At 40.6% G+C, this 22,980-nt stretch overlaps 1 protein-coding gene across 6 annotated transcripts in view; it reads right to left on the minus strand.

Moving 5' to 3' along the window:
- Positions 1–16,892: 16,892 nt before the first annotated feature.
- HS6ST2 (heparan sulfate 6-O-sulfotransferase 2) overlaps positions 16,893–22,980 on the minus strand; it is a 397,215-nt gene continuing 391,127 nt past the window's right edge. For all 6 annotated transcript variants that reach the window (XM_044937423.2, XM_044937421.2, XM_044937422.2 and 3 more), the window contains one exon: positions 16,893–20,029. In XM_044937423.2, the coding sequence (XP_044793358.1) occupies positions 19,132–20,029 (898 nt within the window). In that variant the 3' untranslated portion in view covers positions 16,893–19,131. The remainder of the gene's footprint in view (positions 20,030–22,980) is intronic.

Here is a 22,980-nt window from a genome sequence, read left to right on the forward strand (position 1 = left end):
TAGCACAGGGAACTATCCTGAATATCTTGTAATACCCTAAAACGTAAAAGAATCTGACAAAGAATACTATATACGTGTGTGTGTGTGTATAACTGAATCACTTTGCTGTATACATGAATCATCTTAAATCAAGTATACTTCAATATAAAAAAAAAAGGGCGACCTAGAGAGTGACCAACCATGTCGCTCTTTACCTGTATGACTTTGGGCCAATCACTTAACTTCTCTGAACTTCCATTTACTCCAGGTATAACGTAGGGGTTAACTGGTTAAAACAACTCAAGGGCATGCTCACAGCACACACTCAATAAAAGTTAGCTACTATTGATTATAATAGTATTGCTGTACCTTTCCCACCAAAGCCGATAGGAAGCAAAAATAAGAAGAGGAAATTTCCAGTAAGAGGTTTTGCTTTTTGTTTTTTCTTTCTTTGTCCAGCATAATATGAAGATGGGTTTGATGGTCTGCCTGCATGCACAAAGTTACTTTTCTAATTTGTACACTTATGTTAATGAAAAAAGAATCATGATACAAAGTTGGGGGGTGGATCTAAGCAGCAGAGAACGGGTTCCTACTATATATTCATTTTAAAAAGATAAATAAAAGACATTGTACTAAATAGAGAGAAGGCGTAGGGTTTGCATAACTAGAGATTACACATTTAAAGTCTGGATGCAAAACCCGACTATAGGATCAGAAGAGGCTTTCTCAAGCATTAGCCCCATCCCCAGTGCTATTTCCAGGAGATAACAATTACAGTCCTTGGCATAATCAGATTTTAACAAAACTATCTGTGAGGACGTTGAGGAAGTAGATTTATTTAATACCTTTCTCCAGTCCATGAAAGACTTGAAACAGCTACATGGGAAGATAAAATGGGGAGAGTGAAAGCAAGGAATAAGATCCCGCTAGCAACTGATGCCCAGGAAAATAATGCATATTGTACAAAAGGAAAAGGAAGTAGTGTGGTTCTTTGAGTGTGTGGGGAGGTAACTGAAAACATGACACTAAAGTCAAAGGAAACTTTAGTTTACACACACACACACACACACACACACACACACAGACACAAGGTCACAGCAGGCAACACGGGCTGCTTAAATCTCTATGATTTAATACTGAACAATTCTAGTTGAGATTGAGAAGTCAAAACATTATCTTGGGACTTTCATCCTAAAATGTTTAAAGAATCATCTAGATTCTTTGTTGAACTACTGTACCATGTTTGGAAATTCTTGAAAGTTTCCTGGCGATCATAACAAAGACAAAGACACCACCTACCTTCCAAGAAAGGGTAGAGTCAACATAGACATGAAAGATAAACCTAATCTTACTCACAGGACAACATTTAAAAAATAATTTCACAATAAAAGTTAAAAGAAAGGTAGGAAGAGCACAGGGAGCTGAATAATTATCGATACTACATTATGAAAGGAAAAAAACCCTGCTGAACAACATAATTTTTGTTGGTAACAGATGACAAGCCTAATGGATTTTGGGTAGCAAACAACATAATATGTATTGACCTTAGAAAGGCTTTTGTTTCTGCTCCTGGCCATGGCCTACTTATTAACTAGCTTGAAAAATATGGTGCAGACCATATACAATTGGCACTAGAGGATGATATTGACAAACTACTTTTTGATAGTTCAAAAAGAACCAGAGGCAAGGAAGCACACTGTATTGTGTTTCTCAAGGAACTGACCTAATGCTGACGCTATTTAATGTTTTCATCAATACCTACTGGGTAGAAGACAAATACGCGTGCTCATTACAGAAAAATTCAGTAATGAAGATTTTCATCCCAGAGATTACATAATAAATGGTAGCTATTTTTAACCTCCTCCAACAAAAGAAAATAGATCTAGAAGAATATATGAAAAATGGACAGAGGAGGATACTAGTCTTCGACACGTATTATCTTCTAGAATAAAGCGAAGAGGAGGTCATAGAGAGTTAAAGTGGAACATACATAAATGATACGGATCTCAGAAAAGGAGTTCTTTATAGATATACAGATCAAGGGAAGTAGTGGAAAAGGCTGAAAAGTCATTTACAAATATAACTGCAGGTCAAAATCTGATGGTGATGTGTGACCAGCAATCTATATACCTGTTGGAAAAAACTGCACCAGGGCACAAATTGAGAAATATGCCTCAGGAGTGTATTTAACTCAACCACTCAGCAAAGAAGGTGAACTAATCAGCTAAAATGGACAGCATTCATCACAGCAAATTTTCCTCTGAGGGTAAATAGTTAAGGAGTTGATTGCAGATGTAGCCTTGATGGATGCTACCTGGTGCAAAAGCATATACTCAGAAATCAAAAACACTCAACAAAATGCAGTCGAAGAAGGCAAAAAAAAAAAAAAATTTTTTAACAAATCAAAAACCATGATAGAAGGCCCCAGGTGATCACGAGGAAAGTGTGGAGCAATTCCATGGATCCCAGAATGGATTATGTCATTTTTTTTAGTCCCTAGGAAGTAAGAAGAGGTGGGAAAGCAAGAAATAGAGTTGGCTAAAGTGACAATTTCCCAGAAAAAGCACATTGGAATACTTTTACAAAAGTCCACATCTAACCAGATCATGGAATTCTAAAAATGAGTACTAAAAACTGCATGATTGTGTAGAAGCACGATTTGGAAAGCCCTAAAATAAGAAAAGACACAAAAAGTAACTCATTCTTCAATGAGTTAAGGCAACACAGGAGGTTGAAGGAGAGAAAAACGTGCTTTTCTAACCAATCCTCTTGGTCCTCATCCCAGTCCCTCCCATTGTCCCTTGGAGGGTCACTGCCAGATGACAGCCAGGAAGAACTTGTAATAAAAGCAAATTCTGTGGACCTGAAAGGAACAAAAATAAGAGACATTAGGAGCACACAGTTGTTAATCTCTGTCCTATGTAAGTCTTCACTTTTTCATTTGTTATTGAGGATTATTTGGGCACCTGGGAAACTTTGAGGCGAGAGGTTGTAACTTTTCTAATTCTCATAATATCTTTAAAAATAAACGTGTTTTTAAATTTCACAATTCATTGATCGGGAAAGGAAATGGCAACCCACTCCAGTATTCTTGCCTGGGAAATACTGTGGACATAGGAGCCTGGCAGGCTACAATCCATGGGGTCGCAAATTGTCGGCCACAATTTAGCAACTAAACAATATGTTAATATCTGCTTATTAAACATATAGAAAGAAGTATATAAAGCAAAATGTGAGAGTGTTCCTTCACATTCCCAATCCAAATCCCCTCCATAGAGCTAGAGCTCATCAGCATTATTAGATCTGTTTCTGTATATTTACACACACACACACACACACACACACACACCCTTTTTAACTATATAGACTGGGATTGGCTCATGTCAGTACATACAGTTCTGTCTTAATTCTTTTAACAACTGCATATCTCATAGTATTGACATGCCAATTTCTTTAGCCACTGGCCTAATTGACAGACAATTAGATTGTTTTCTATCTTTTCTAGCATAAACAATGCCGTGATGACCATCTTTATATGCAGAAATGTGGGCGTATATTGAGTATTTCTATAGGATAGGAGACATTCCTAAGAGTGGAATTTCTTAGTATATTTGTAGATGCCTGGGAGCAGGAGAGGGGAAATGGGCAGTTAGTGTTTAATGGGGACAGAGATTCAGTTCAGGAAGGTGAAAAATTCAGGAGATGGATGATGATGAGGGTTGCAGAACAATGTGAATGTACTTAGTGTCACTGAAATGTACAGTCGAATGTGGTTAAAATAGTATGTTTTATATTATGTAACTTTTACCACAATAAAAAAAATTTTTAAGTGGAATTTCTTGGCATACACATTAGAAGTTTTGATAGAAGCTGTTAAATTGTCATCCAGAAATTCCTGTTACAATTTACTCTCAAGAGTATATGAGAGTATCTCTTCCGATATACCCTTAACAACCCTGGATATTATCGTTTTTTCCCCATATCTGAGAGGCCAAAAAAAATGCTATTTTTTTGTTTGGATTTGCATTTCCCCATTACCAGTACTTAAGGACTCTTCTGCATTATGCAATGAGATTGAGCACTTGTTCATTTGTTATTAGGGATTTGTATTTCTTCTGTGAATTTCTTGTTCAAAGACCTTTATTCATTTGGCTGTTGGCTTGTTTATCTTTTCCTTATTGGTTTTATATTAGTTCTTTGTAATTATGGATATCAATCCTTTGTTACACATGGTATAGTTATTTTCTTCTAAACTGTCACGTGTTTTTATCTTTTGTAACATCTTAAAATTATCTTCCTATAGGATTTTCTATGTAGAAACCCAACAATTTTTTAAATTTCAGTTTTAAATTGTTTTATTTTTGAATAGAATAAAGTTAGTTTCAGTTGCATTCTCTGTTATATACATAAAGCTAATGTCTCTGAACGGGCTTCCCCGGTGGCTCAGATGTTAGTAAAGAATCTGCCTGCAATGCAGGAGACCTGGGCTGGATCCCTGGGTTGGGAAGATGCCCTGGAGAAGGGAATGGCAACCCACTCCAGTATTCTTGCCTGGAGACTTCCATGGACATAGGAGCCTGGAGGACTATAGTCCATGGGATTGCCAAGAGTCAAATACAACTGAGACTGAGCAACTAATGCACACACACACACATAAACACAATCTCTCTGACCAGTATATAGATTAAAGCTGAGCCAGGTTTTACCTGTTGAGTTATGCATTCTTTTCTAAAGCACTTAAAGATAGTTTACACTCACTTCAAAATCCTATATTTCATGACATTTTAGCTAGGCTCGCCACATCATATGCCTACGTTTAGGAATTATGCTGCTAATGTGTTCTATGAACCAATCTACCTTCGTTAATCCCCAAGCAGATGAGACGGCAACACTTACTTGCATTGAGACTCTTAAGTCATCCTAAACCACTGTTATTTCAAATGTCCTGTACAGGATTTAAGGATACAGGATTTAAGGGGGATACAATGAAACTCATCATCCAGGCCTCAAGAGAAAAGTCTATGTTTAGAGGGACAAAAACTCTGTGTCCCATTCTGCCTCATAGCACATCAAATACGCCCAATGGCAACAGAATCTGTTGTATGAAACGTGCCAGTTTATGTCACAGTTTATTAGCTTGCCGTGTAACTGACAAAAGTGAAGCACTCATAATTAGCTGACAGATTTGCATACCCACTACTTGTCACTACGATTTCAGAGCCAAGCATGGCTGTAAATAGGTTTTCTTCATTTTCAAACACGGCAGATAATATTTGGTAAAACATTCAAATTCCCTGGCTGCCTTCCACGTTTGCTATCTTCCCAATGCTTAGGCCCCATATGGACAAACAACAAAGTTGAATATTTAGAGGCCCTTGATCCCCTCCCTCCAGGGTACACAATGTACATGGTTACTGCACCATCTTGTGGCCATATCTATGAACTGCACATTCTCAGATAGTAGGCAACCTGCCAAGATCCTCTCTGCTAAAACCTTGCAAAGCGTCCATCACCATCTTGTCTTCCTTTTTTCTCTTTCCAGACACCAAACTGGAAGGGAAAGGCTATGCTAGCAAGGCTTACCCACTGTGTTTCCTTCCTTCTGTCTTTCTCGCTCCTTTTTTCTCTCTCCTGTCTGGACTGCCTCAATGCCTCAATCGGCTCTAAAGACTCAATCAGAAATCCTGAAAGTCAGGAAAGTGATTTCCAGAATAAATTCTTTACAAAAGTACTATTTCTTTCACAGTATCATCTACCCATAGACATAGCAGGTCTATGTTTGATTTTTGAACAACTCCCTTATGATACTGTCTAGCCCTTGAAGAATGAGTAAGAGGCAGAACAATCCAAGGAAGGGCCCTCGTTCAAAACAACAGCAACAAATTTAAAAAATCAGTTTAAACACTGCAGAAGAAAATCACCTTATTAGATCCATAAGGGCATCTCTCTGAGGGCTGTGACAATATGACATGTTTAAGGGAGTAACAATATTTGGAGGCTGAGTACAATGAGGCTGAGTCAATCCACCAGGGAAGTCAGACCCACTCAAGTAGGGTTGAAGGAAACAGGTTAGATTTTTCTACTATGAGCGAGTAAGGAGCATTTGATAGCTTACAGGTTCCAAGGAGTGAGTGCTGAGTCCAAGTCACTGGGTTGGCTTTGTAATCAACCCACTTGACTAGATCAAACTACATTTCCCAGTATTCCCTTTCCTGGGTGTTTCAGTTAGAGTGGTCCACAAGACAGATTCTTGTGGGAGATGTGGGGGTAAGAAAGGAAGCAGCAACCATGTTGCACACTTTGTTGTGTATCTGCTGGCTTACCTTGTAGGTGTGAGGATGTGACTGGACCTATGACTGTTCCATTTTTCCCTGTATCCTCCTTCAACTTCTCCAACTTCTGGACCAGGTGCACATGTGTTTAGCTTTGTGACAAAGTGTCCTGGCCTCTGCGGGACAACCATGACATCAAGGTCAAGGCAACAAGTACTGCCATGGATTTCAATCCATCCTCATGGGTTCCACCACGTTCTTGCTTTCCTCCGCTTTACATCCATCTTTCCTTCCCAACTGCCTGCCCTGTGGACTTCAAACCTCAGCATCAGACAAAGATGATCAACATCCTTACAGAGATGGCTTAATGAGCTCCCAAGATTGTGTGATGTCGAATTCCTAAAACAAATCTCTTCATAGATAGATATACACCCATGGTTCTATTCTCTGATTTAACTTCTGACTAATACAGCCACATTATGGATGGACCACACACACACAAAAACCACTGCACCATGAACTGCCCTTGAACTTAAGTGAAGCTTTTCCAAGAATATAATTCAATGAAGAAAGTCCCAAAACATATCCTCACAGGAAAAATTTAATCCAAACATACAATGAGCAAGTCAATAAAGGGAGACAGAAGATGTCCAAAAAGCACACTTTTACCCTAAAAAATATATTTATAGGTCAGTAAGGGAGATAAGAAAGGCACATACACACAAAATAAAATTCAAGGCAATATGTGATAAGCTTTGGAAGAGAGGTTCAAAGAATTGTCAGATTATCTTCCTGACCAAGGATCCACTATCAAACTCTATACAGAAATGACCACAAACATCCTAGTTCATCACATCTAAGGATATGCCTACAGCTCTCAAGTTTTCAAAGGATATATAAATCAAAGAGTACAACATCCTAACAAGTTACATAAAGGCTTTTTTATCACTGGAAAAGAGCTTGTAGAGAGGAGTTGCCAGGTTGGAAGGCTGCCCAAGGCCAGCGAGCAGGTTGCTGGGTCATATGCATTGGGGCCTGTTAAGAACTGAGTGAATGGCTGAGTTGGGGCACCCCCTGCTATAAGCAGCTGCTATAATCTAAAGGACTAGCAGTTCAAGTTCTGCTGATGGTCCAAGGCTGTCCAGAGAGGGAAATCCAAGATAGTGAAGATAGAGATCAGAGTGATTCTCTCCATTACAAGTGACTGATCGTGATAAAAGCCTTTACAGAGGAATTCATTTCAATATCCCTCAAGGCTGCTGTCTATGGGGTCGCACAGAGTCGGACACGACTGAAGCGACTTAGCAGCAGCAGCAGCAGCAGTCATTAAGTAATTCATCAGCAAATATGTATTGAGTACCTGAATGTGCTTCTTCTCTCCTCTAATGCAATGCCTCTTTGCAGGACTAGCTCCTTCTCATTCTTCATGTTGCAGTTTAAATGTCACCTGCCAAAGTAATCTTCCTTGTTCACTCTAAATATTTCCTCTTTGTTACCCTTTATCACTTTCATCTATACATTTCCTTTATGGCATTTAGCATGGTCTGGCATCATAATTGACTTGTAATCTGTTTTGACTAATAGTCTTGAATGCTAAACTGTAAGCTCCACAAGAGGGGGTATCATGTCTTTTCTATTTATATCTGAATATCCAAGATGAGCGCACACCCAGTCACACAGTAGGTTAAATATTTGTTGAGTGAATGACTAGCAGGACTACATGAACTGAGAACTTTCAGATGTTCAAGCTGGATTTAGAAAAGGCAGAGGAACCAGAGATCAAATTGCCAACATCTCTTGGACCATAGAAAAAGCAGGAGGATTCCAGAAAAATATTTACTCTTGCTTCATTGACTACACTAAAGCCTTTGACTGTGTGGATCACAACAAACTGTGGAAAATACTTCAAGAGATGGGAATACCAGACCACCTGACCTGCCTCCTGAGAAATCTGTATGCAGGTCAAGAAGCAACAGTTAGAACTGGACATGGAACAACGGACTGGTTCCAAATCGGGAAAGGAATACATCAAGGCTATATATTGTCACCCTGCTTATTTAACTTATATGCAGAGTACATCATGAGAAATGCTGGGCTGGATGAAGCACAAGCTGGAATCAAGATTTCCGGGAGAAGTATCAATAACCTCAGATATGCAGATGACACCACCCTTATGGCAGAAAGCGAAGAGGAACTAAAAGAGCATCTTGATGAAAATGAAAGAGAAGAGTGAAAAAGCTGGCTTAAAGTTCAACATTCAAAATCTAAGATCACGGCATCCAGTCCCATCACTTTATGGCAAATAAATGGGGAAACAATGGAAACAGTGACAGACTTTATATTCTTGGGCTCCAAAGTCACTGCAGATGGTGACTGCAGCCACCATCTGCAAGTGAAGACACTTGCTTCTTGAAAGAAAAGCTATGACCAACCTAGACAGCTTATTAAAAAGCAGAGACATTACTTTGCGGACAAAGATCCATCTAGTCAAAGCTATGCTGCTGCTGCTAAGTCGCTTCAGTCGTGTCCGACTCTGTGCAACCCCATAGACAGCAGCCCACCAGGCTCCCCCGTCCCTGGGATTCTCCAGGCAAGAACACTGGAGTGGGTTGCCATTTCCTTCTCCAATGCATGAAAGTGAAAAGAGAAAGTGAAATTGCTCAGTCATGTCTGACCCTCAGCGACCCCATGGACTGCAGCCTACCAGGTTCCTCTGCCCATGGGATTTTCCAGGCAAGAGTACTGGAGTGGGGTGCCATTGCCTTCTCCGAGTCAAAGATATAGTTTTTCCAGTAATCATGGATGGATGTGAGAGTTGGACCACAAAGAAAGCTGAGCACCAAAGAATTGATGCTTTTGAACTGTGGTGTTGGAGAAGACTCTGGAGAATCCTTTGGACTGCAAGGAGATCTAACCAGTCCATCCTAAAGGAAATCAGTCCTGAATATTCATCGGAAGGACTGATGTTGAAACTGAAGCTTCAATACTTTGGCCATCTGATGAGAAGAACTGACTCATTTGAAAAGACCCTGATGCTGGGAAAGATTGAAGGCGGGAGAAGAAGGGGACGACAGAGGATGAGATGGTTGGATGGCATCAGTGACTCAATGGACATGAGTTTGAGCAAGCTCTGGGAGTTGGTGATGGATAGGGAAGCCTCAAGTGTTTCAGTCCATAGGGTTGCAAAGAGTCAGAAATGACTGAGTGACTGAACTGAACTACCAGGACACTGGAACTATAAAGATAACTGGGACAGGCTAAATCCATGCTTTCTTGGGGCTTACAGTCCATCAGAGGAGGGAAATGGGCAAGCAGAAGAATGATTGGTAGAAATGGCCTCAAAGAGCTTAATTCATCACCTCTTAAAGATCCTCCTACCCCATCAGGTTTTTTAAAGTTGACCTTTATTGGAGTATATTTGCTTTACAATGTTGTGTTAATTTCTACTGTATAGCAAAGTGAATCAGCTATATGTATACATATATCTCCTTTCTTTTGGATTTCTTTCTCATTTAGGTCACCATAGAGCACTGAGTATACTTTCCTATGTCATACAATAGGTTCTCATTAGTTATCTATCTTATATATAGTATCAATAATGTATATACGTCAATCCCAATCTCCCAATTCATTCCACCCCCAATTTTCCCCTTGGTATTCACACATTTTTTCTCTATATCTGCGTTGATCAACAGGTGAATGGATAAAGAATATGTGGTGCATGTATACTATGGGGTATTACTCAGCCATTAAAAGGGATAAAACTGGTTCATTTATAGAGACGTAGATGGACCTAGATGCTGTCATACAGAGTGAAGTAAGTCAGAAAAACAAATATCATATATTAATGCATATATGTGGAATCTAGGAAAAAATGATGATCTTATTTGCAAAGCAGAACTAGAGACACAGACCTATCAAGTTTTTGAAGTGTATATAAATTAAAGAGGGCAAGGTCATGCAAAAGACTATTTGCTATGCTAGGATGAGTGCTGGGATGGGGGTTGACACAGAGGTTGGGCAGAGCACAGGGAAGAAAGGACTAAATCCAGTTTGGAAGGGATCAGGGAAGACTTGCCAGAAGCGGTGATGTCAAAGCAGAGTCTGAAAGGAAGGCAGGAATTATGCGAAGAGGGTGCCTTTCTGTGTGTGGTTTTTAGGTGGAGGAATAAGCAATGCTGATATGGAAGGCAAGAGAGAGGTGGATATGGAATAGCATTGAAGGTGGAGAGAACAGAATGTGTAAAATGCCTCGAGGTGGAATAAGAGACAATGGGAAACCTCTAATAGCTCCTCTCAGCTGGTGCCTGGGGTGTGAGGGGCAAGTGTTGAGAGAGAGCACAAACAAGTGACACATTCTGAGAGGTCTTGAATGCCAGACTTTGGACTGACACTTCAATCTAGTCATTGAGTGTGCTTTATTTACAAACATATCATTTTGTTGGTTATATGCCACCAGGGATTTAAATTAAATGCATGAAATGATGCTAAAATTTAATACTGATACTAAAGATAACCATAGTTTTCAGAACAAAAACTGAAACTTATGGACTGATCTTGGATTAGAATAATAGAAACCATGATTATCATGGAAAATGCAGAGTCCATAGTTGATGTACTGGAATCAACACACAGGAAAGTGAGTACAAAGCCAAGTACACCTTATGCATCTGCTAAATATAATAATAAATGCCAGTATTATTGAGAATAGCCATTGTTTTTTTCCATCAAAAAAGGGGACTTTAGACAGATAGTACTGTGTCAAAAAAAAAAATGCCCAGTATATGTAAAATACAGTACTGGACCCCTGAGAGGAGCGTAGGAGAAAAATAGAAAAAAAAATAGAAATCTAGTTTCTGCAGGGATTTTAGTAAATATTTTCTTTTAGTGATAATGAATTCAATTACTGAGTAACTTAGAGTTCAGTGAATGGTTGAGGTGGGGGAAGACTGTAAAACATTACCAAGAAAAACAGTGTAGGTGTTCCATTAAAGGTTTCTGTATGAATAAAACATATGAGTTCAAAATAATAAATTGCTTCAATGCTAGAAATGTTTACCTATATTAATCCAATCTAATTGCAAAGTACCAGAATGTTGTTCTAAAGTGCTTTGCATGTTTTAACTTATTTAATCATTACCACAAACCTATGGAGTAAATACTATTATAATTTCAATCTTAGGAATAAGGAAAGGCTCGGAAAAATGAAGTCTGGGTCACATAGCTAATATGCCAAGGCTTATTAGAGTTCATTAAAACTCTGTTAAGATGGCAATCAGCCTAAGTAAGATTTTATAGAGTCTGTTAGAATCAATGATATCTCAAAAACTCCTATTTAAAATCATTTTGGAAGGCCAATGCCTAAGGCAAGAAGTAAAGTTCAAGTAGTCAAGAGTCAATTTCAAGGAGGGTGGCTTTCAATGGTGAATCTTGGCAGAGCGGAGCGCTTCGGCATTTAGCTTAGTGTGGACTTCCATCTGTAGACAGTGCAGAGCTCCCGGCACTTTCTGAGAAGGGCAGTGCAGGACCAGACCTATGATTTAGGACAATAGCTCTCCACTGTACCTGAGCATCTTGGAATCTCCTTAGAATCTCACCCAAAAAGGCAGGATCTGTCACTTTGCACCTGAAATTTTGATTCAAAACCTCTGCAGTGCGGCCCAGGGTATTTGCATCTTTAAACAAACATGTCAGAGAGGCTTCTGAGGCCTCAGGTCCATGGTTTAGGTTTTGAGATGCAGTTTGAGGAAGATGAGTGTGGTGGTTGGGAAAGAGGCTGAGAACAGGAGAATAATTAAGGAGTTTCTTTGACCATTCAGGTGGGCTACATAGAAACCTGACCTTGCATGGGAGTGCTGGGCAATCAAAACAATGACCTCCCTGCCAAGTTCCCTGGAGTCTGAATAAAGCATGCTTCCAATGACAATGGACACTGGGGAGCGCTGGGAAACTACTGATGACTGTTAGGTCAAGTTCATTCTTGATAAATCCTATTCATCTTGGCTAGACAGTGCTGAGGCGCCTTACTTAACCTTCCTTCCTAGTCATTTACCTTTGCAAAGCCTAAATCTGCCTCTTGGGTCAAATTCACAAAGTCTTTACAACGGAATCCCAAGGACCTTGATGGGCACATGGTCCTGCTCTAGCTAGTTTCAGGGGCAGAAAACCTTTTTCCGACCTGACAGGAAAAAAAACACTCATGTGTTTGAATTAATCCTTGAGAAAGCTGGTTGGGTTCCAGCTGGCCTATTAAAACCCTCTCTTCTAAAACTTGACAATTCCTTTCAGGTCCTCTGAAGTCACATGAAATCCAATGGAGCATTTTAAAGTCACAAAAACTGTTAAACTTTTCTTAGGCCCAGTCAGGCATCAGTAAATCTTAGTGAGCGTCGGGCAGTCACAAGATTTAAGCCAAGCACAAAGAGAGTAGAATGTATACAATTTAATGAGACTTAATGAGGATTATTGAACCTTATCCTGCCCCTCAGGCAAACAAGGTCAAAAATTTTAAAGTCAAATGACAGGGAAGCAAAATATTCTATTCCTTTTTTTTTAAAGTGAAGTGAGCTATACCTCAATTTACATGGCTTGAGTGTCGCTTTCCCTGAGGGCCCTTCGTGACTGCTAATATGATAAACTAGGAGGTGCTTTTAATGGGTTACTGGCCCTCCTCCCTCCTAGGGGGCATAGATGCATTTTAATAGGGTTTCCTGCACAGAGTAGAGACTTGGAGTGTGGGAATTCCAAGCACCCACCTGGATCGGAGGGGGAGGTAGCTGGATCTCTGGAACCCTCTGGGATCTCAGGGTGCAGACAGGCCCATACTCTGACAATATAGGGTGGGGAGGTGGGTGGGAAAGGAAGAGGCCTGGTGGTGAGTCATCCTTGGCTAAGTGCGCTAAATAGGTCCCCAGTCAGCAGGGGACATCAGATAATGCTGGAGAGAGTAGCAGTGACTCAACTGGCATTTTGTTGATTAGATCTTTCAGGAGATCTGTCACTGGCTACATTCAAAGCTCAGAAGTAAACCTTAGGGCAGGTCTTTATACATTTTAATTATGTAAAAAAATCTGTTATATATATATATATTTTTTTTCAATTCTTCATCTCTGAGTCAGCCTTTAGCTATTAAAGAGATAGGCATTCACCAGACAGCTAGTTTTCATATTAGGAACAATAATAATAATGATACCATCAAACACATATTAAGTTTATTTTGTGTCAGACTCTGTTCTGAGTCCTTTACAAATATGAACTCTTTTATTTCTCACAATAACCATTTGAAGTTGGAGCTGTAATTTTCTCCATTTATAGGGGAGAAAACTGGGGCATGGAGAGGCTAGTGACTTCTCCAAGGTCACAGACATGGTAAATGGTGGGACTGAGATTCAAACTCAAGCAGTCTGGATCCAGAGCCTACATTCTCAATCTATAATATCAGCAGTAATCTATTTGGGGGCTTAGGGGTTTAGGGTCAACCACTCACTATATTCTCGTTTTGGAAGGAAAACCAGGATACATTGCTGAGCTTTAAAAGAGGAAATTGAGAACTGTATGGTATGGTTTCATTTTTGTGTTGTGTGTTGGGGGAGAGAGAAAAAGAGTGAGGGAAAAGAGAAAGAAAGATGTTAGATTTGAATGCGAAAAGGATAAAGCAGTCTGGAAGAAATCATTTAACTCCACTAGTTATTTTGGAAGGGTGAGAATGTGTAGGTAATTGTTCATTTCATTTTTTACTTACATGCTTCCGTATCGTTTGCAGTTTTTACAAGCATGTAATAAAACACACACACACATTGAAGAACTAATTAAGCTTTTAACTATACTCTCTGACACAGCATTTGGTTTAGATTTCCATAATTCTTTGGGGAAAGATCAGATTCTTCCCTGTTCTCAGGCCTCATGAAGTGATTTGCATATAATGGTAGGTACCCCATAAATGTGGGCTTTCCTCTTGGCTCAGACAGTAAAGAATCAGCCTGCAATGCAGGAGACCTGGGTTCCATCCCTGGGTTGGAAAGATGCCTTGGAGGAGGACATGGCAACCCACTCCATTATTCTTGCCTGGAGAATCCCCATGGAAAGAGGAGCCTGGCGGGCTACAGTCGATGGAGTTGCAAAAAGTCAGACACAATTAAGCACACACCCCATAAATATTAGTGTGGTGTTGTTGATTGGAAAGTATGTTGCTAGAAGTATGTCTTCTATCCTCTCTGACCCTGGAATCATTACAGACTCTGCTGAGATTTTACTCTGGGAAATTTGGATTGGCTCTCTAGCTCAGAGGTTGACCAATTTTTTTCTCTCAAGGGCTAGAAGATAAATATTTTAGCTTTTCGGGCCATCAGTGTTTCAGCTGCTCCTGCCTCTGGGGTTGTGAGAGTAGCCAGAAGAAATATGCAAAAATATGGGCGTGGCCATGTTCCAATACACTGTAATTTACAAAAGCAGGTGGAGAGACTTGGCCCCAGGTCTGTCATTTTTTGGACCTCTGGTCTAGCTGCTCAGAACAGTGTTATTTACACTGAGAAATAGCTGATTTGCTTTTCTCAAGATAGGTTTCTCCTGCAGTTCTAAGTGTTAGTCGCTCAATCGGGTCCATCTCTATGACCCCAAGGATTGTAGCCCACCAGGCTCCTCTGTCCATGGAATTCTCCAGATGAGAATACTGGAGTAAGTTGCCATTCTCTTCTCCAGGGGATCTTCCCAAACCCAGGAAATGAACCCAGGTCTCCTGCATTGCAGGCAGATTCTTTACCATCTGAGCCACCAGGGAAGCCCTTTCTGAAGGTCTGATTGATGTGTTATAAATTTACTTTAGAATTTTTGAGGTCTTGATCAAGTTCCTCAAGTTAAGACCATCAGCTCCTCTCACTCTGGCTGTTCGAGAGATTAGGATCGCCCTATTCCACAATTCCATGGGACTGTATGTGGGGTCAGCACACACCGTATCTTGTTAGACTCTTTACAACCCGCCCCCCGAGCCCGGGCCTTGTCTGTTTGCTTGTTTTGATTCCTAGTAAAGACAAGAGAGAAGCAGTCCTCAGGACAGGACAATAAAGCTTGGAGTTGCAGATCACCAGCCTAGCCAAGTCTGTTGGTCTCTTCTGTGTCTCAGGTATGGGGAGAGTGCAGTTGTCTAAAGCCTGGCCTGTGAGTCTTTTAGAGTTCTTTTCACTTCCAATTCCCCACCCCATGAAACAAAATCATCTGTGCCCGTGTAACAGTTCTTTAGATCTCCCACCTCTCAAAGACAGCCTTGGTTTTACTTTGCTATAACTCCTATTGAGAATCCTAAGTCCTTAGAAACTGGGCCAGTTAGTTATTTCTTCATTAGAGCTCCTCTCTGGGCTACCTCAGAAGCCCCTTTCCTCAGTCTCTGTGCCCAGAAGCAGAGTGCAGGTTTTCAATATTTTCCCCATGTCAGCAAGTACTCTCCAAGAATATCCTCCTAGAGGGTAAAGAGAAATAATCTTTATTTCCTAAATATTTCAAGTTCTTGAGTCTGGAGGGCTACAGTCCCTGGGGTTGAAGAGTCAGACACTACTGAGCAACTGATAACTTGAGCTCTATATTCCTGTTCACAGTTCCTCCCAAGAGGAGATCATGGGGCCCTCTGGCAATCAGGAACTTTGACCACCCAATTATTGCTCAGTGAACACTTGATGGGCAGAATTTTGTAAGTATGAAGAATTGGTAGGCTGAGTATAGCTAAACTCCTCAAATTCTGTAGCTTTCTTCCCTCTAATCCCATGATCTGGCATCTAAATTCTCTTTTGAAAAAGACAAGAACAAATCATCCCCAGCCATAGTCATAACCACAATTAAAAAAAAATATGTACATTGAATATAATTAGAAGACATTGTCTTCATAACTTTCAAAGCCAATACTTTAATGCTCGCCTTTAACCTATATCCCAGAAAGAGGGGATAGATTAAAAAAACAATAAAAAAGTATTATTTTTCTTTCCCACATGCTCTTAAATGTGCAAGTATTTCCTTGAATAATTTTAAATTAAAACACTCACATATTTCATTTGCATACCATAAGGGATGGAATGTCCCCACCAAATTCATGTGTTGAAACTCTAATCCCACTGTGATGGTATTAGGAGGTGTGGCCTTTGGGAGGTGATCCATGGGAGCCCTCATGAATGGGACTAGTGCCCTTATAAGAAAAACCCAGAGAATTAGCTAGCTACTCCCTGTGATACGAGGACACAGCAAGAAGACAGACTTCTGAAACTGGGAAGAGAGCCCTCATCAGAACCCAACCATACTGGCCACCTGATCTCAGACTTTTGGCTTCCAGAACTGTAGAAAATAAGTTTCCATTGTTGACAAGCCATCCAGTTTATGGTATTTTGGTATAGCAACCAGAGCTCACTAAAACACATAGCCAACTTTGTCTTTCATGGATAACTTTGTTTTATTCAAAAGAGAACACACTCTGGACCCTCAGAGGGAAGTACCCAAGGTTAAGGTCATTGGCACATGCTACATTAAAGTGGCTCATCTCATCTCCATATCTGGTGGCCAAGAGGAAAATAAGAAACTCCTTGAAAAAAGAGAATTCTCTCTGTGATGTCATGATGTCTAGTGGCTGCAAACTTTGAAATCATGAAATAACTCAGCATCTGTAATTTAAACTTTATTTTATATCTATTGTTAAATTACACAAAATCAGTAAATGGTTTGTAAAGCTACATCATTGGACAGATGTTTACAGTTGAAGTCATGGGATTTACATGATGATGACCAAAATGTATATTTATAACATCCCCTATATACAATAAATCAGTATAGACAGAGACACTGCACTTAATCTCTGCAAACCATGCACACCACAGCAATAACACAAAATATTTTTTTCTGTAACAAGCTTTTCCACTGGCTCGGGCTTCATCCTTCTTTCCAACATTACCTATCAGCTTTAAGAGCAAACATCATCCATTAAAACAAAACGAAACTGAAATACCACAGTGATCTACAGAATCATTAGTTTAAAAACACAAAGTACACAAAATAGTTTCACTCTAAAACAGTTTGACTTTAAGGTATTTTGGATTTTGAAAATTTTTTTCCTTTCAGTTTTCCAGTTCTCAGATTCCCAGGACTGCGATACTGTCAGGCAAAACAAAATTTAGATCTACTGATACAAGCGCAGAGTCAAAAACATTTTTTAACCCAAGTACTCAGCTTCTTGTCCAGTTTGTGGCCTTATTATGACAGATGAAACTAGATCATGCAAATGAGCAGATTGTACAAGATGTGACTTTATGGTCACATTTCTAAGCATGTCCCTCATGAAAACATAAATGCCACTTGCAGTTGCCTTTCTGATTTACAGCCAGAGGCTTAGTGTAAGTCCTTACGAAAGGATAGCAAAACCCGTAATATGGAAGCTGCCCAGAATCAGGATGTTTGCTAGCACAGTGGGTTATATACTTCTTTTTGGCCCGTGCAATTCAAACTTGATACCCTGAAAGTATTTTTGCACAGACTTCCAATACCAAATCACTTTCTTCAACCCATATGCTTCTGATGTTTAACCTCACTGCAGAATACTTTTGCCTTTTGTTTTCTCAAAACTAAAGCTGGTACACGGCTCACCCAAAGTATCGAGGTAAAGCTTTTGGTGTTACCGAATAACGTTGGCTATCCTAGTGCTTATTCCAACCTTGTTTTTCTCTCGTAATTGTCTACACTCTGTCAACATGAAAAAGAACTAACGGGCTAGAAAGAGACAGCCCAACTGGAAACATTACAATAAAAATGTACAAAAAGTAAATAACGATTCATTCACATTCAGGTTCAATTCTATCTGATCAAGAACAGAATACTAACTTCAGCAATATTTTAAGACACGCTATCCTGTTCAAGAGTTTCTTGATAAGGATCTCACTACACAAACATTGATAAGACAATTCTATAGAAAGAAAGTCCTGACTTTAATCCAGGATTATATATCACAATAAATTCAGCAACACACCATTTAGATGATGAAGAGAGATTCTAAAACGGGTTAGTTTGGAATGAGCACAACTCGGAGAAGCTTTAAAATGAATGAGAAGCAGCGCCAAAAAGATTCCAGAATTGTTGAAATTACAGTGCCCAGAAATCGTCTGGAAATTAGATCTTTACATTGGTACTCCATTTGGAAAAAGTGTTTGGTTTAATATGAGATACACCCTGTTTAAAACCTTTAAATAGCAGAAGGTAGAAAAAGTTTAAAATTTTAAACATCTCAAATAACAAGATGAGTCCCTTTCTACTCAAAAGCCAATATTTTTACATAAAACTACTCATGTTTGGGAGAGAAGTTTTCCATTTTCTACAATTTGGTAAACTCTACCATCAGTTCTTATTTTATTTAAATAGATTCTTGGTTATAATCAGAAGAAAATGAAGTTTCGTGTTTAGTTTGTTTTATGTTATATTCATGCTTACCCCTGGAAAAAAATGTTTGCTTCCAAGATTGGGTTTCAACAGTGTATCATGAATAATGTAAAGTCCATTTCTTAGACATAAGTTAAATGGCCACATTTTATGTTTCCACTTTGTCCCTATGACTAATTTAAGAACTTCTTAAAATATCTAAACAGCAATTTCTGGTGAGTCTTGTTTGGCTTTTGGATTTTATAAATACTCCAACAAACCAAAAAAAAAAAGAGGCAATTTAATTACATATTGAAATTTGTTTTACCCACGCACAGTAGAACACTGAATTGAAAGGCAACTGTAAAGGCGACATCTTAACTTTTTTGAACTTCCAAACTTTAGGAAGCAGGATGTGTTTGGACGCTCTCATGTTTGAGGATTTGCCCTATTTTGACTGGCGCTTTGGGAGAAGTGTGTGAAAGCCTTTGGGAGCCACTTAGCGCCATTTCTCTACGCTGCCTATATAGTCATGGGTGCCATTGCTGGTGTTGCCATCGCTCTGCTCTTGGCCTGAATTCTGCTTCTGGCTTTCCTGGTTCTCCTTTGGACTTGGATTCTGACCCGAGCTCTGAGTCAGATTCTGAATCAGATTCTGAAACAGACTCTGAGTCCCACTCTGACTAGCATTCAGGTTTGGGTTCTGACTCGGATTCTGACTCGGATTTGGGTTCTGGCCCTGACTCTGGGTCTGGTAATGGGTCTGAAGGAACCTTCCCTTCAGAAATTTGCGTTGTTCCTGACGCTTCCGTCTAGCTTCCTGATGCTCCTTCTGCCTCATAAACTGATACCTTTGCAAAAAGAGATCTTTTGCATAGCTGTACAATTCCATATCCAGAAAATTCAGTCCCTCAATACGTTTTTGGAGTTCCTCATTGATTTCTACGCTAGAGGCCCTAGTGGTGTTATACTGGGTAAAGGGAGAAATAAAGTTCATGTTGAAGGTTTTCTCAAACAGATACTGGGTCTTCCGCTGAAACTCAGTGAGGCCGAAGAATGCCATGTGCTTCAGATTCGATTTGGCACTTTCCAGGAGGACCTTGTTCCTCTGCTTTTCAGGCATGACCGACAGGTTGTAGCAGCCAACGAGTGTGAGGTCGGAGAGCATGCGCACCTGGCGGTTGTTGGCTAGGTTATAGGGACAGTCCATGAACTCTTTCAGGGGGCAGCCAGACCAGTCGTCTCCAGTGTAGCAGCTGGGCAGCTCTTCAGAAGTTGGGGGCCTCCCATCGCAGACGTGGAGGGACGCTTTCCATGTTGCCCCTCTTTGGACATGCCTCCACTCACTCAGGTACCGGGACACTGGGTCTCGGAGGATGGTGATATAGTGGAAGTTCCTGTGGACAAAGCACAAAGGCCAGTGGTCAGGGCTGTAGCTGACATAGGTGGAGTCAGGGAAGGGGCATGGCATATGTGATGTTCACTGGTCAGGAAGGGAGGCCCACTAGCCTGTCCAGAGAGCTCCTTTTTAAAGCATATACATCGGGTGAAAAGGCCACTCCCCCTTCTTCCTTTTCCCTCTGTTTCTGTCTCTCCAGCTAGTGACAAAGTCCTCCCAATGACCTCATTTATTTCCTACTCCCCACTCCCAAACTCCCATTAACTGATCATGAAATGGAGACTCAATGGAAATGAATGATTTTACTGAAGTGATAACAGGTTGACAAGTACTCAAGTTCTAATCTTTCTCACTAAATACACAAAAGCATTCTTCTAATAGCTAGTCTAATCAGGATATCTTATTAACAAAACCTTGTTGAAAGAGTGTCTGATATGATGCTTTTGATTCTGGGTGCTGTCATAACATCATGGCTCCTACGTGATGGCAGTGGAATGTGAAGATACACAGTGCAGACCGGAGCCTCCAGAAATAAACATTGTGGTTAGTTACTGACTGAAATAGACATGGTAGCTGCCAATGGCATATGTATCAGTTACTACCTGGGTTTCAGCCTTCACTCAACGTGCTAATATTCCCAGCAGAGGCAAGTTAACTCTATCAGTTCCAAAATGCCCTTTTTCTTTACCCACTGAAAGGACACCCAGATGTCAGCATGTATGGAGGCTTTGCTGTGTTACTGTCTTCACTTTAAAGCTGCAAACTGATAAGAGTTCTTTGCTCACATAGCAGACTAGTAAACATTTAAACCGCATACCCACACACACCCATACAGAGCAGGTGCACTCACACTCACACACACACACACACAGCAGAAGCATCCTGGCTTATGATGTGATCAAGGGAAAAACAACTTTGCAGCTGTACTTTAATTAAAGAAATGAACTTCTATTCACGTTCAGTGGATGAAAGATGAGGTCATGGATGGGCCTATTGTGGAAGGAAGATGAAAATAAACACTGAATATTAACATTAATTTCTTAAAGGAAACCTGGGGAATGGCTTGTAGCTTTTCTGAAGTTCATTCTTTCCCACCTGAGGGATGCTGCTTCTGCACCCAGGAGTGAGGAGCCAGATGGAACCAAGTCAAGCACCCGACTGGCTAGGTCTGCTGGCTGATGTCCTCTGAACAAACATTCCTCCCAAGTCTTGGGCTCTGAGCAATGCAGGCACCCTGGGATCTATCCTGGGTGCCTCTCTTCTATTCATGGTGTTCCCTCTGCCTGGCGTAACTTTCCTTCTTTCACTGGAAAATTCTAGACATCCTGCAATTTCCAGTCCAAGTATGATCTCTCCTCCGAGATAATTTATCCCACGCCTGCTGCCAATCATCATCTCTTCTTCAGTGACACTGGCACCGTTAACTTTGGCTAAAATATTTTTGATACTGAATCACAATTTTTTGTTTGTATTTCTGTTTAAAGTAGGTTTTCTGTGACAAGAACTCTACATATTCTTCTTTAACTCTCATCTCATCCTTTTCAATGTTGTACCTGACACAAAGCAGAATCCCAGTAACTCCTTTAATTACTTCTTTAATGAACTATCCTGGGGAATAAGAAGGAGAGAGTTGGGAACTGGGAAGGTCATGCCTCATCATATTAAAAACTCTGGAGAATCTAAGTGACTGGCAAAAACCATAAAAAATTTAAAATATCACCTTCTATGATATTGCAGAGTAAACAAGCATGGGACACAAGAGAAGCATCCTGGAGTGAGGCTGGAGGGGTGGCAAACCCACGTTGACTGGCCTCACTCTTTTGCCTGGCTGCAGCCACTCAAATTCATTTCTGTAAAGACCCACTGCTAACAACTAGCAGCTTTTCTTCCCCAGTAGCCTTGACCAACAAAGGTGACTGCTGTTTCCATGAGGTCCGAACTTCTATTCCTTGCTTTGGTATTCATTCATTCACTCCTTTGGTACAGATTTATTAAGCCTTCATGCTAAGCCTGAGGCCACAGCTTCATGGCAATTAGTCTGATTATTTGGGAAAAAAAGAAATTTATGAAGACCACTGACACACTTGGATTAGTCTTTCAACCAGCTTTTCCAGGCATGCATTATAAATGGGTGTTTAAAAGCCCCATGATGGAGTCACCTTCATGCTCAGCTGACAGTCCTCCAGCTCACATTTGTTTTACTGATTTAAGCCAACAGTGACATCTTCTGGTAAATTCTAGAGTGCACCCCTTGTGCATGCCTGTGGCTCTGCTCCCTAAAAACTCTCCCTTGTCCTTCAGAGCAGATAGGTCATAACCACCAGGGTTAGTGTCTGAACCAGTGTTTTGTAAGCACTATCCCCACGTGGAGAGAGAGAGGAGGCAGACCAGGAATGCAAAAGTGGATATTGACAGAGCCTCTCATGTTACGGGTGTGTCCCTCCTCCAAGCCGAAGGTCTCTCCTAGTGCCTGTATGAAAGGAGGGCCATCCAAGGTGGGCAGCCTCGGGGTCTCTGCACTGTGGGATTATCACAGCAGCAGAGAAATTAGAGGCATCTACACGTGTGCATATCAATATGCTGGTAATGACAGCTACCATTCACTCAGATGCCAATAGCTCTGGAGAGTCAGGGATTGCCAGCAGCCCTCTTCTTCCAGGGAAAATAGGTCCAGGGTGCCAGACTGCCTCAATTAGAAACACTTGATGCTGCTCAGAAAATGATCCTTGGGTGAAAAGGAAGATCAGCTAAAGGTGGGTCTCCAGTAATGTCCAGTGGCCTCCAAAATGGCATAGTGTGTTGGAGGTGGAAAGGCAGGTGCAGATAACACCTGGAAGGTTTCACAGGGCTAAGGATTGAGGAGGCTCATTATTCTAAGTGAGGGGTTGTCAGGGAAATGTCAGAGAAGACCCCGCCACACCCAGAGCAACTGAGGGTGTGAAAGCCCAA

This window comes from Bubalus bubalis, chromosome X (assembly GCF_019923935.1).
Source record: "Bubalus bubalis isolate 160015118507 breed Murrah chromosome X, NDDB_SH_1, whole genome shotgun sequence".
NCBI lineage: Eukaryota > Metazoa > Chordata > Mammalia > Artiodactyla > Bovidae > Bubalus > Bubalus bubalis.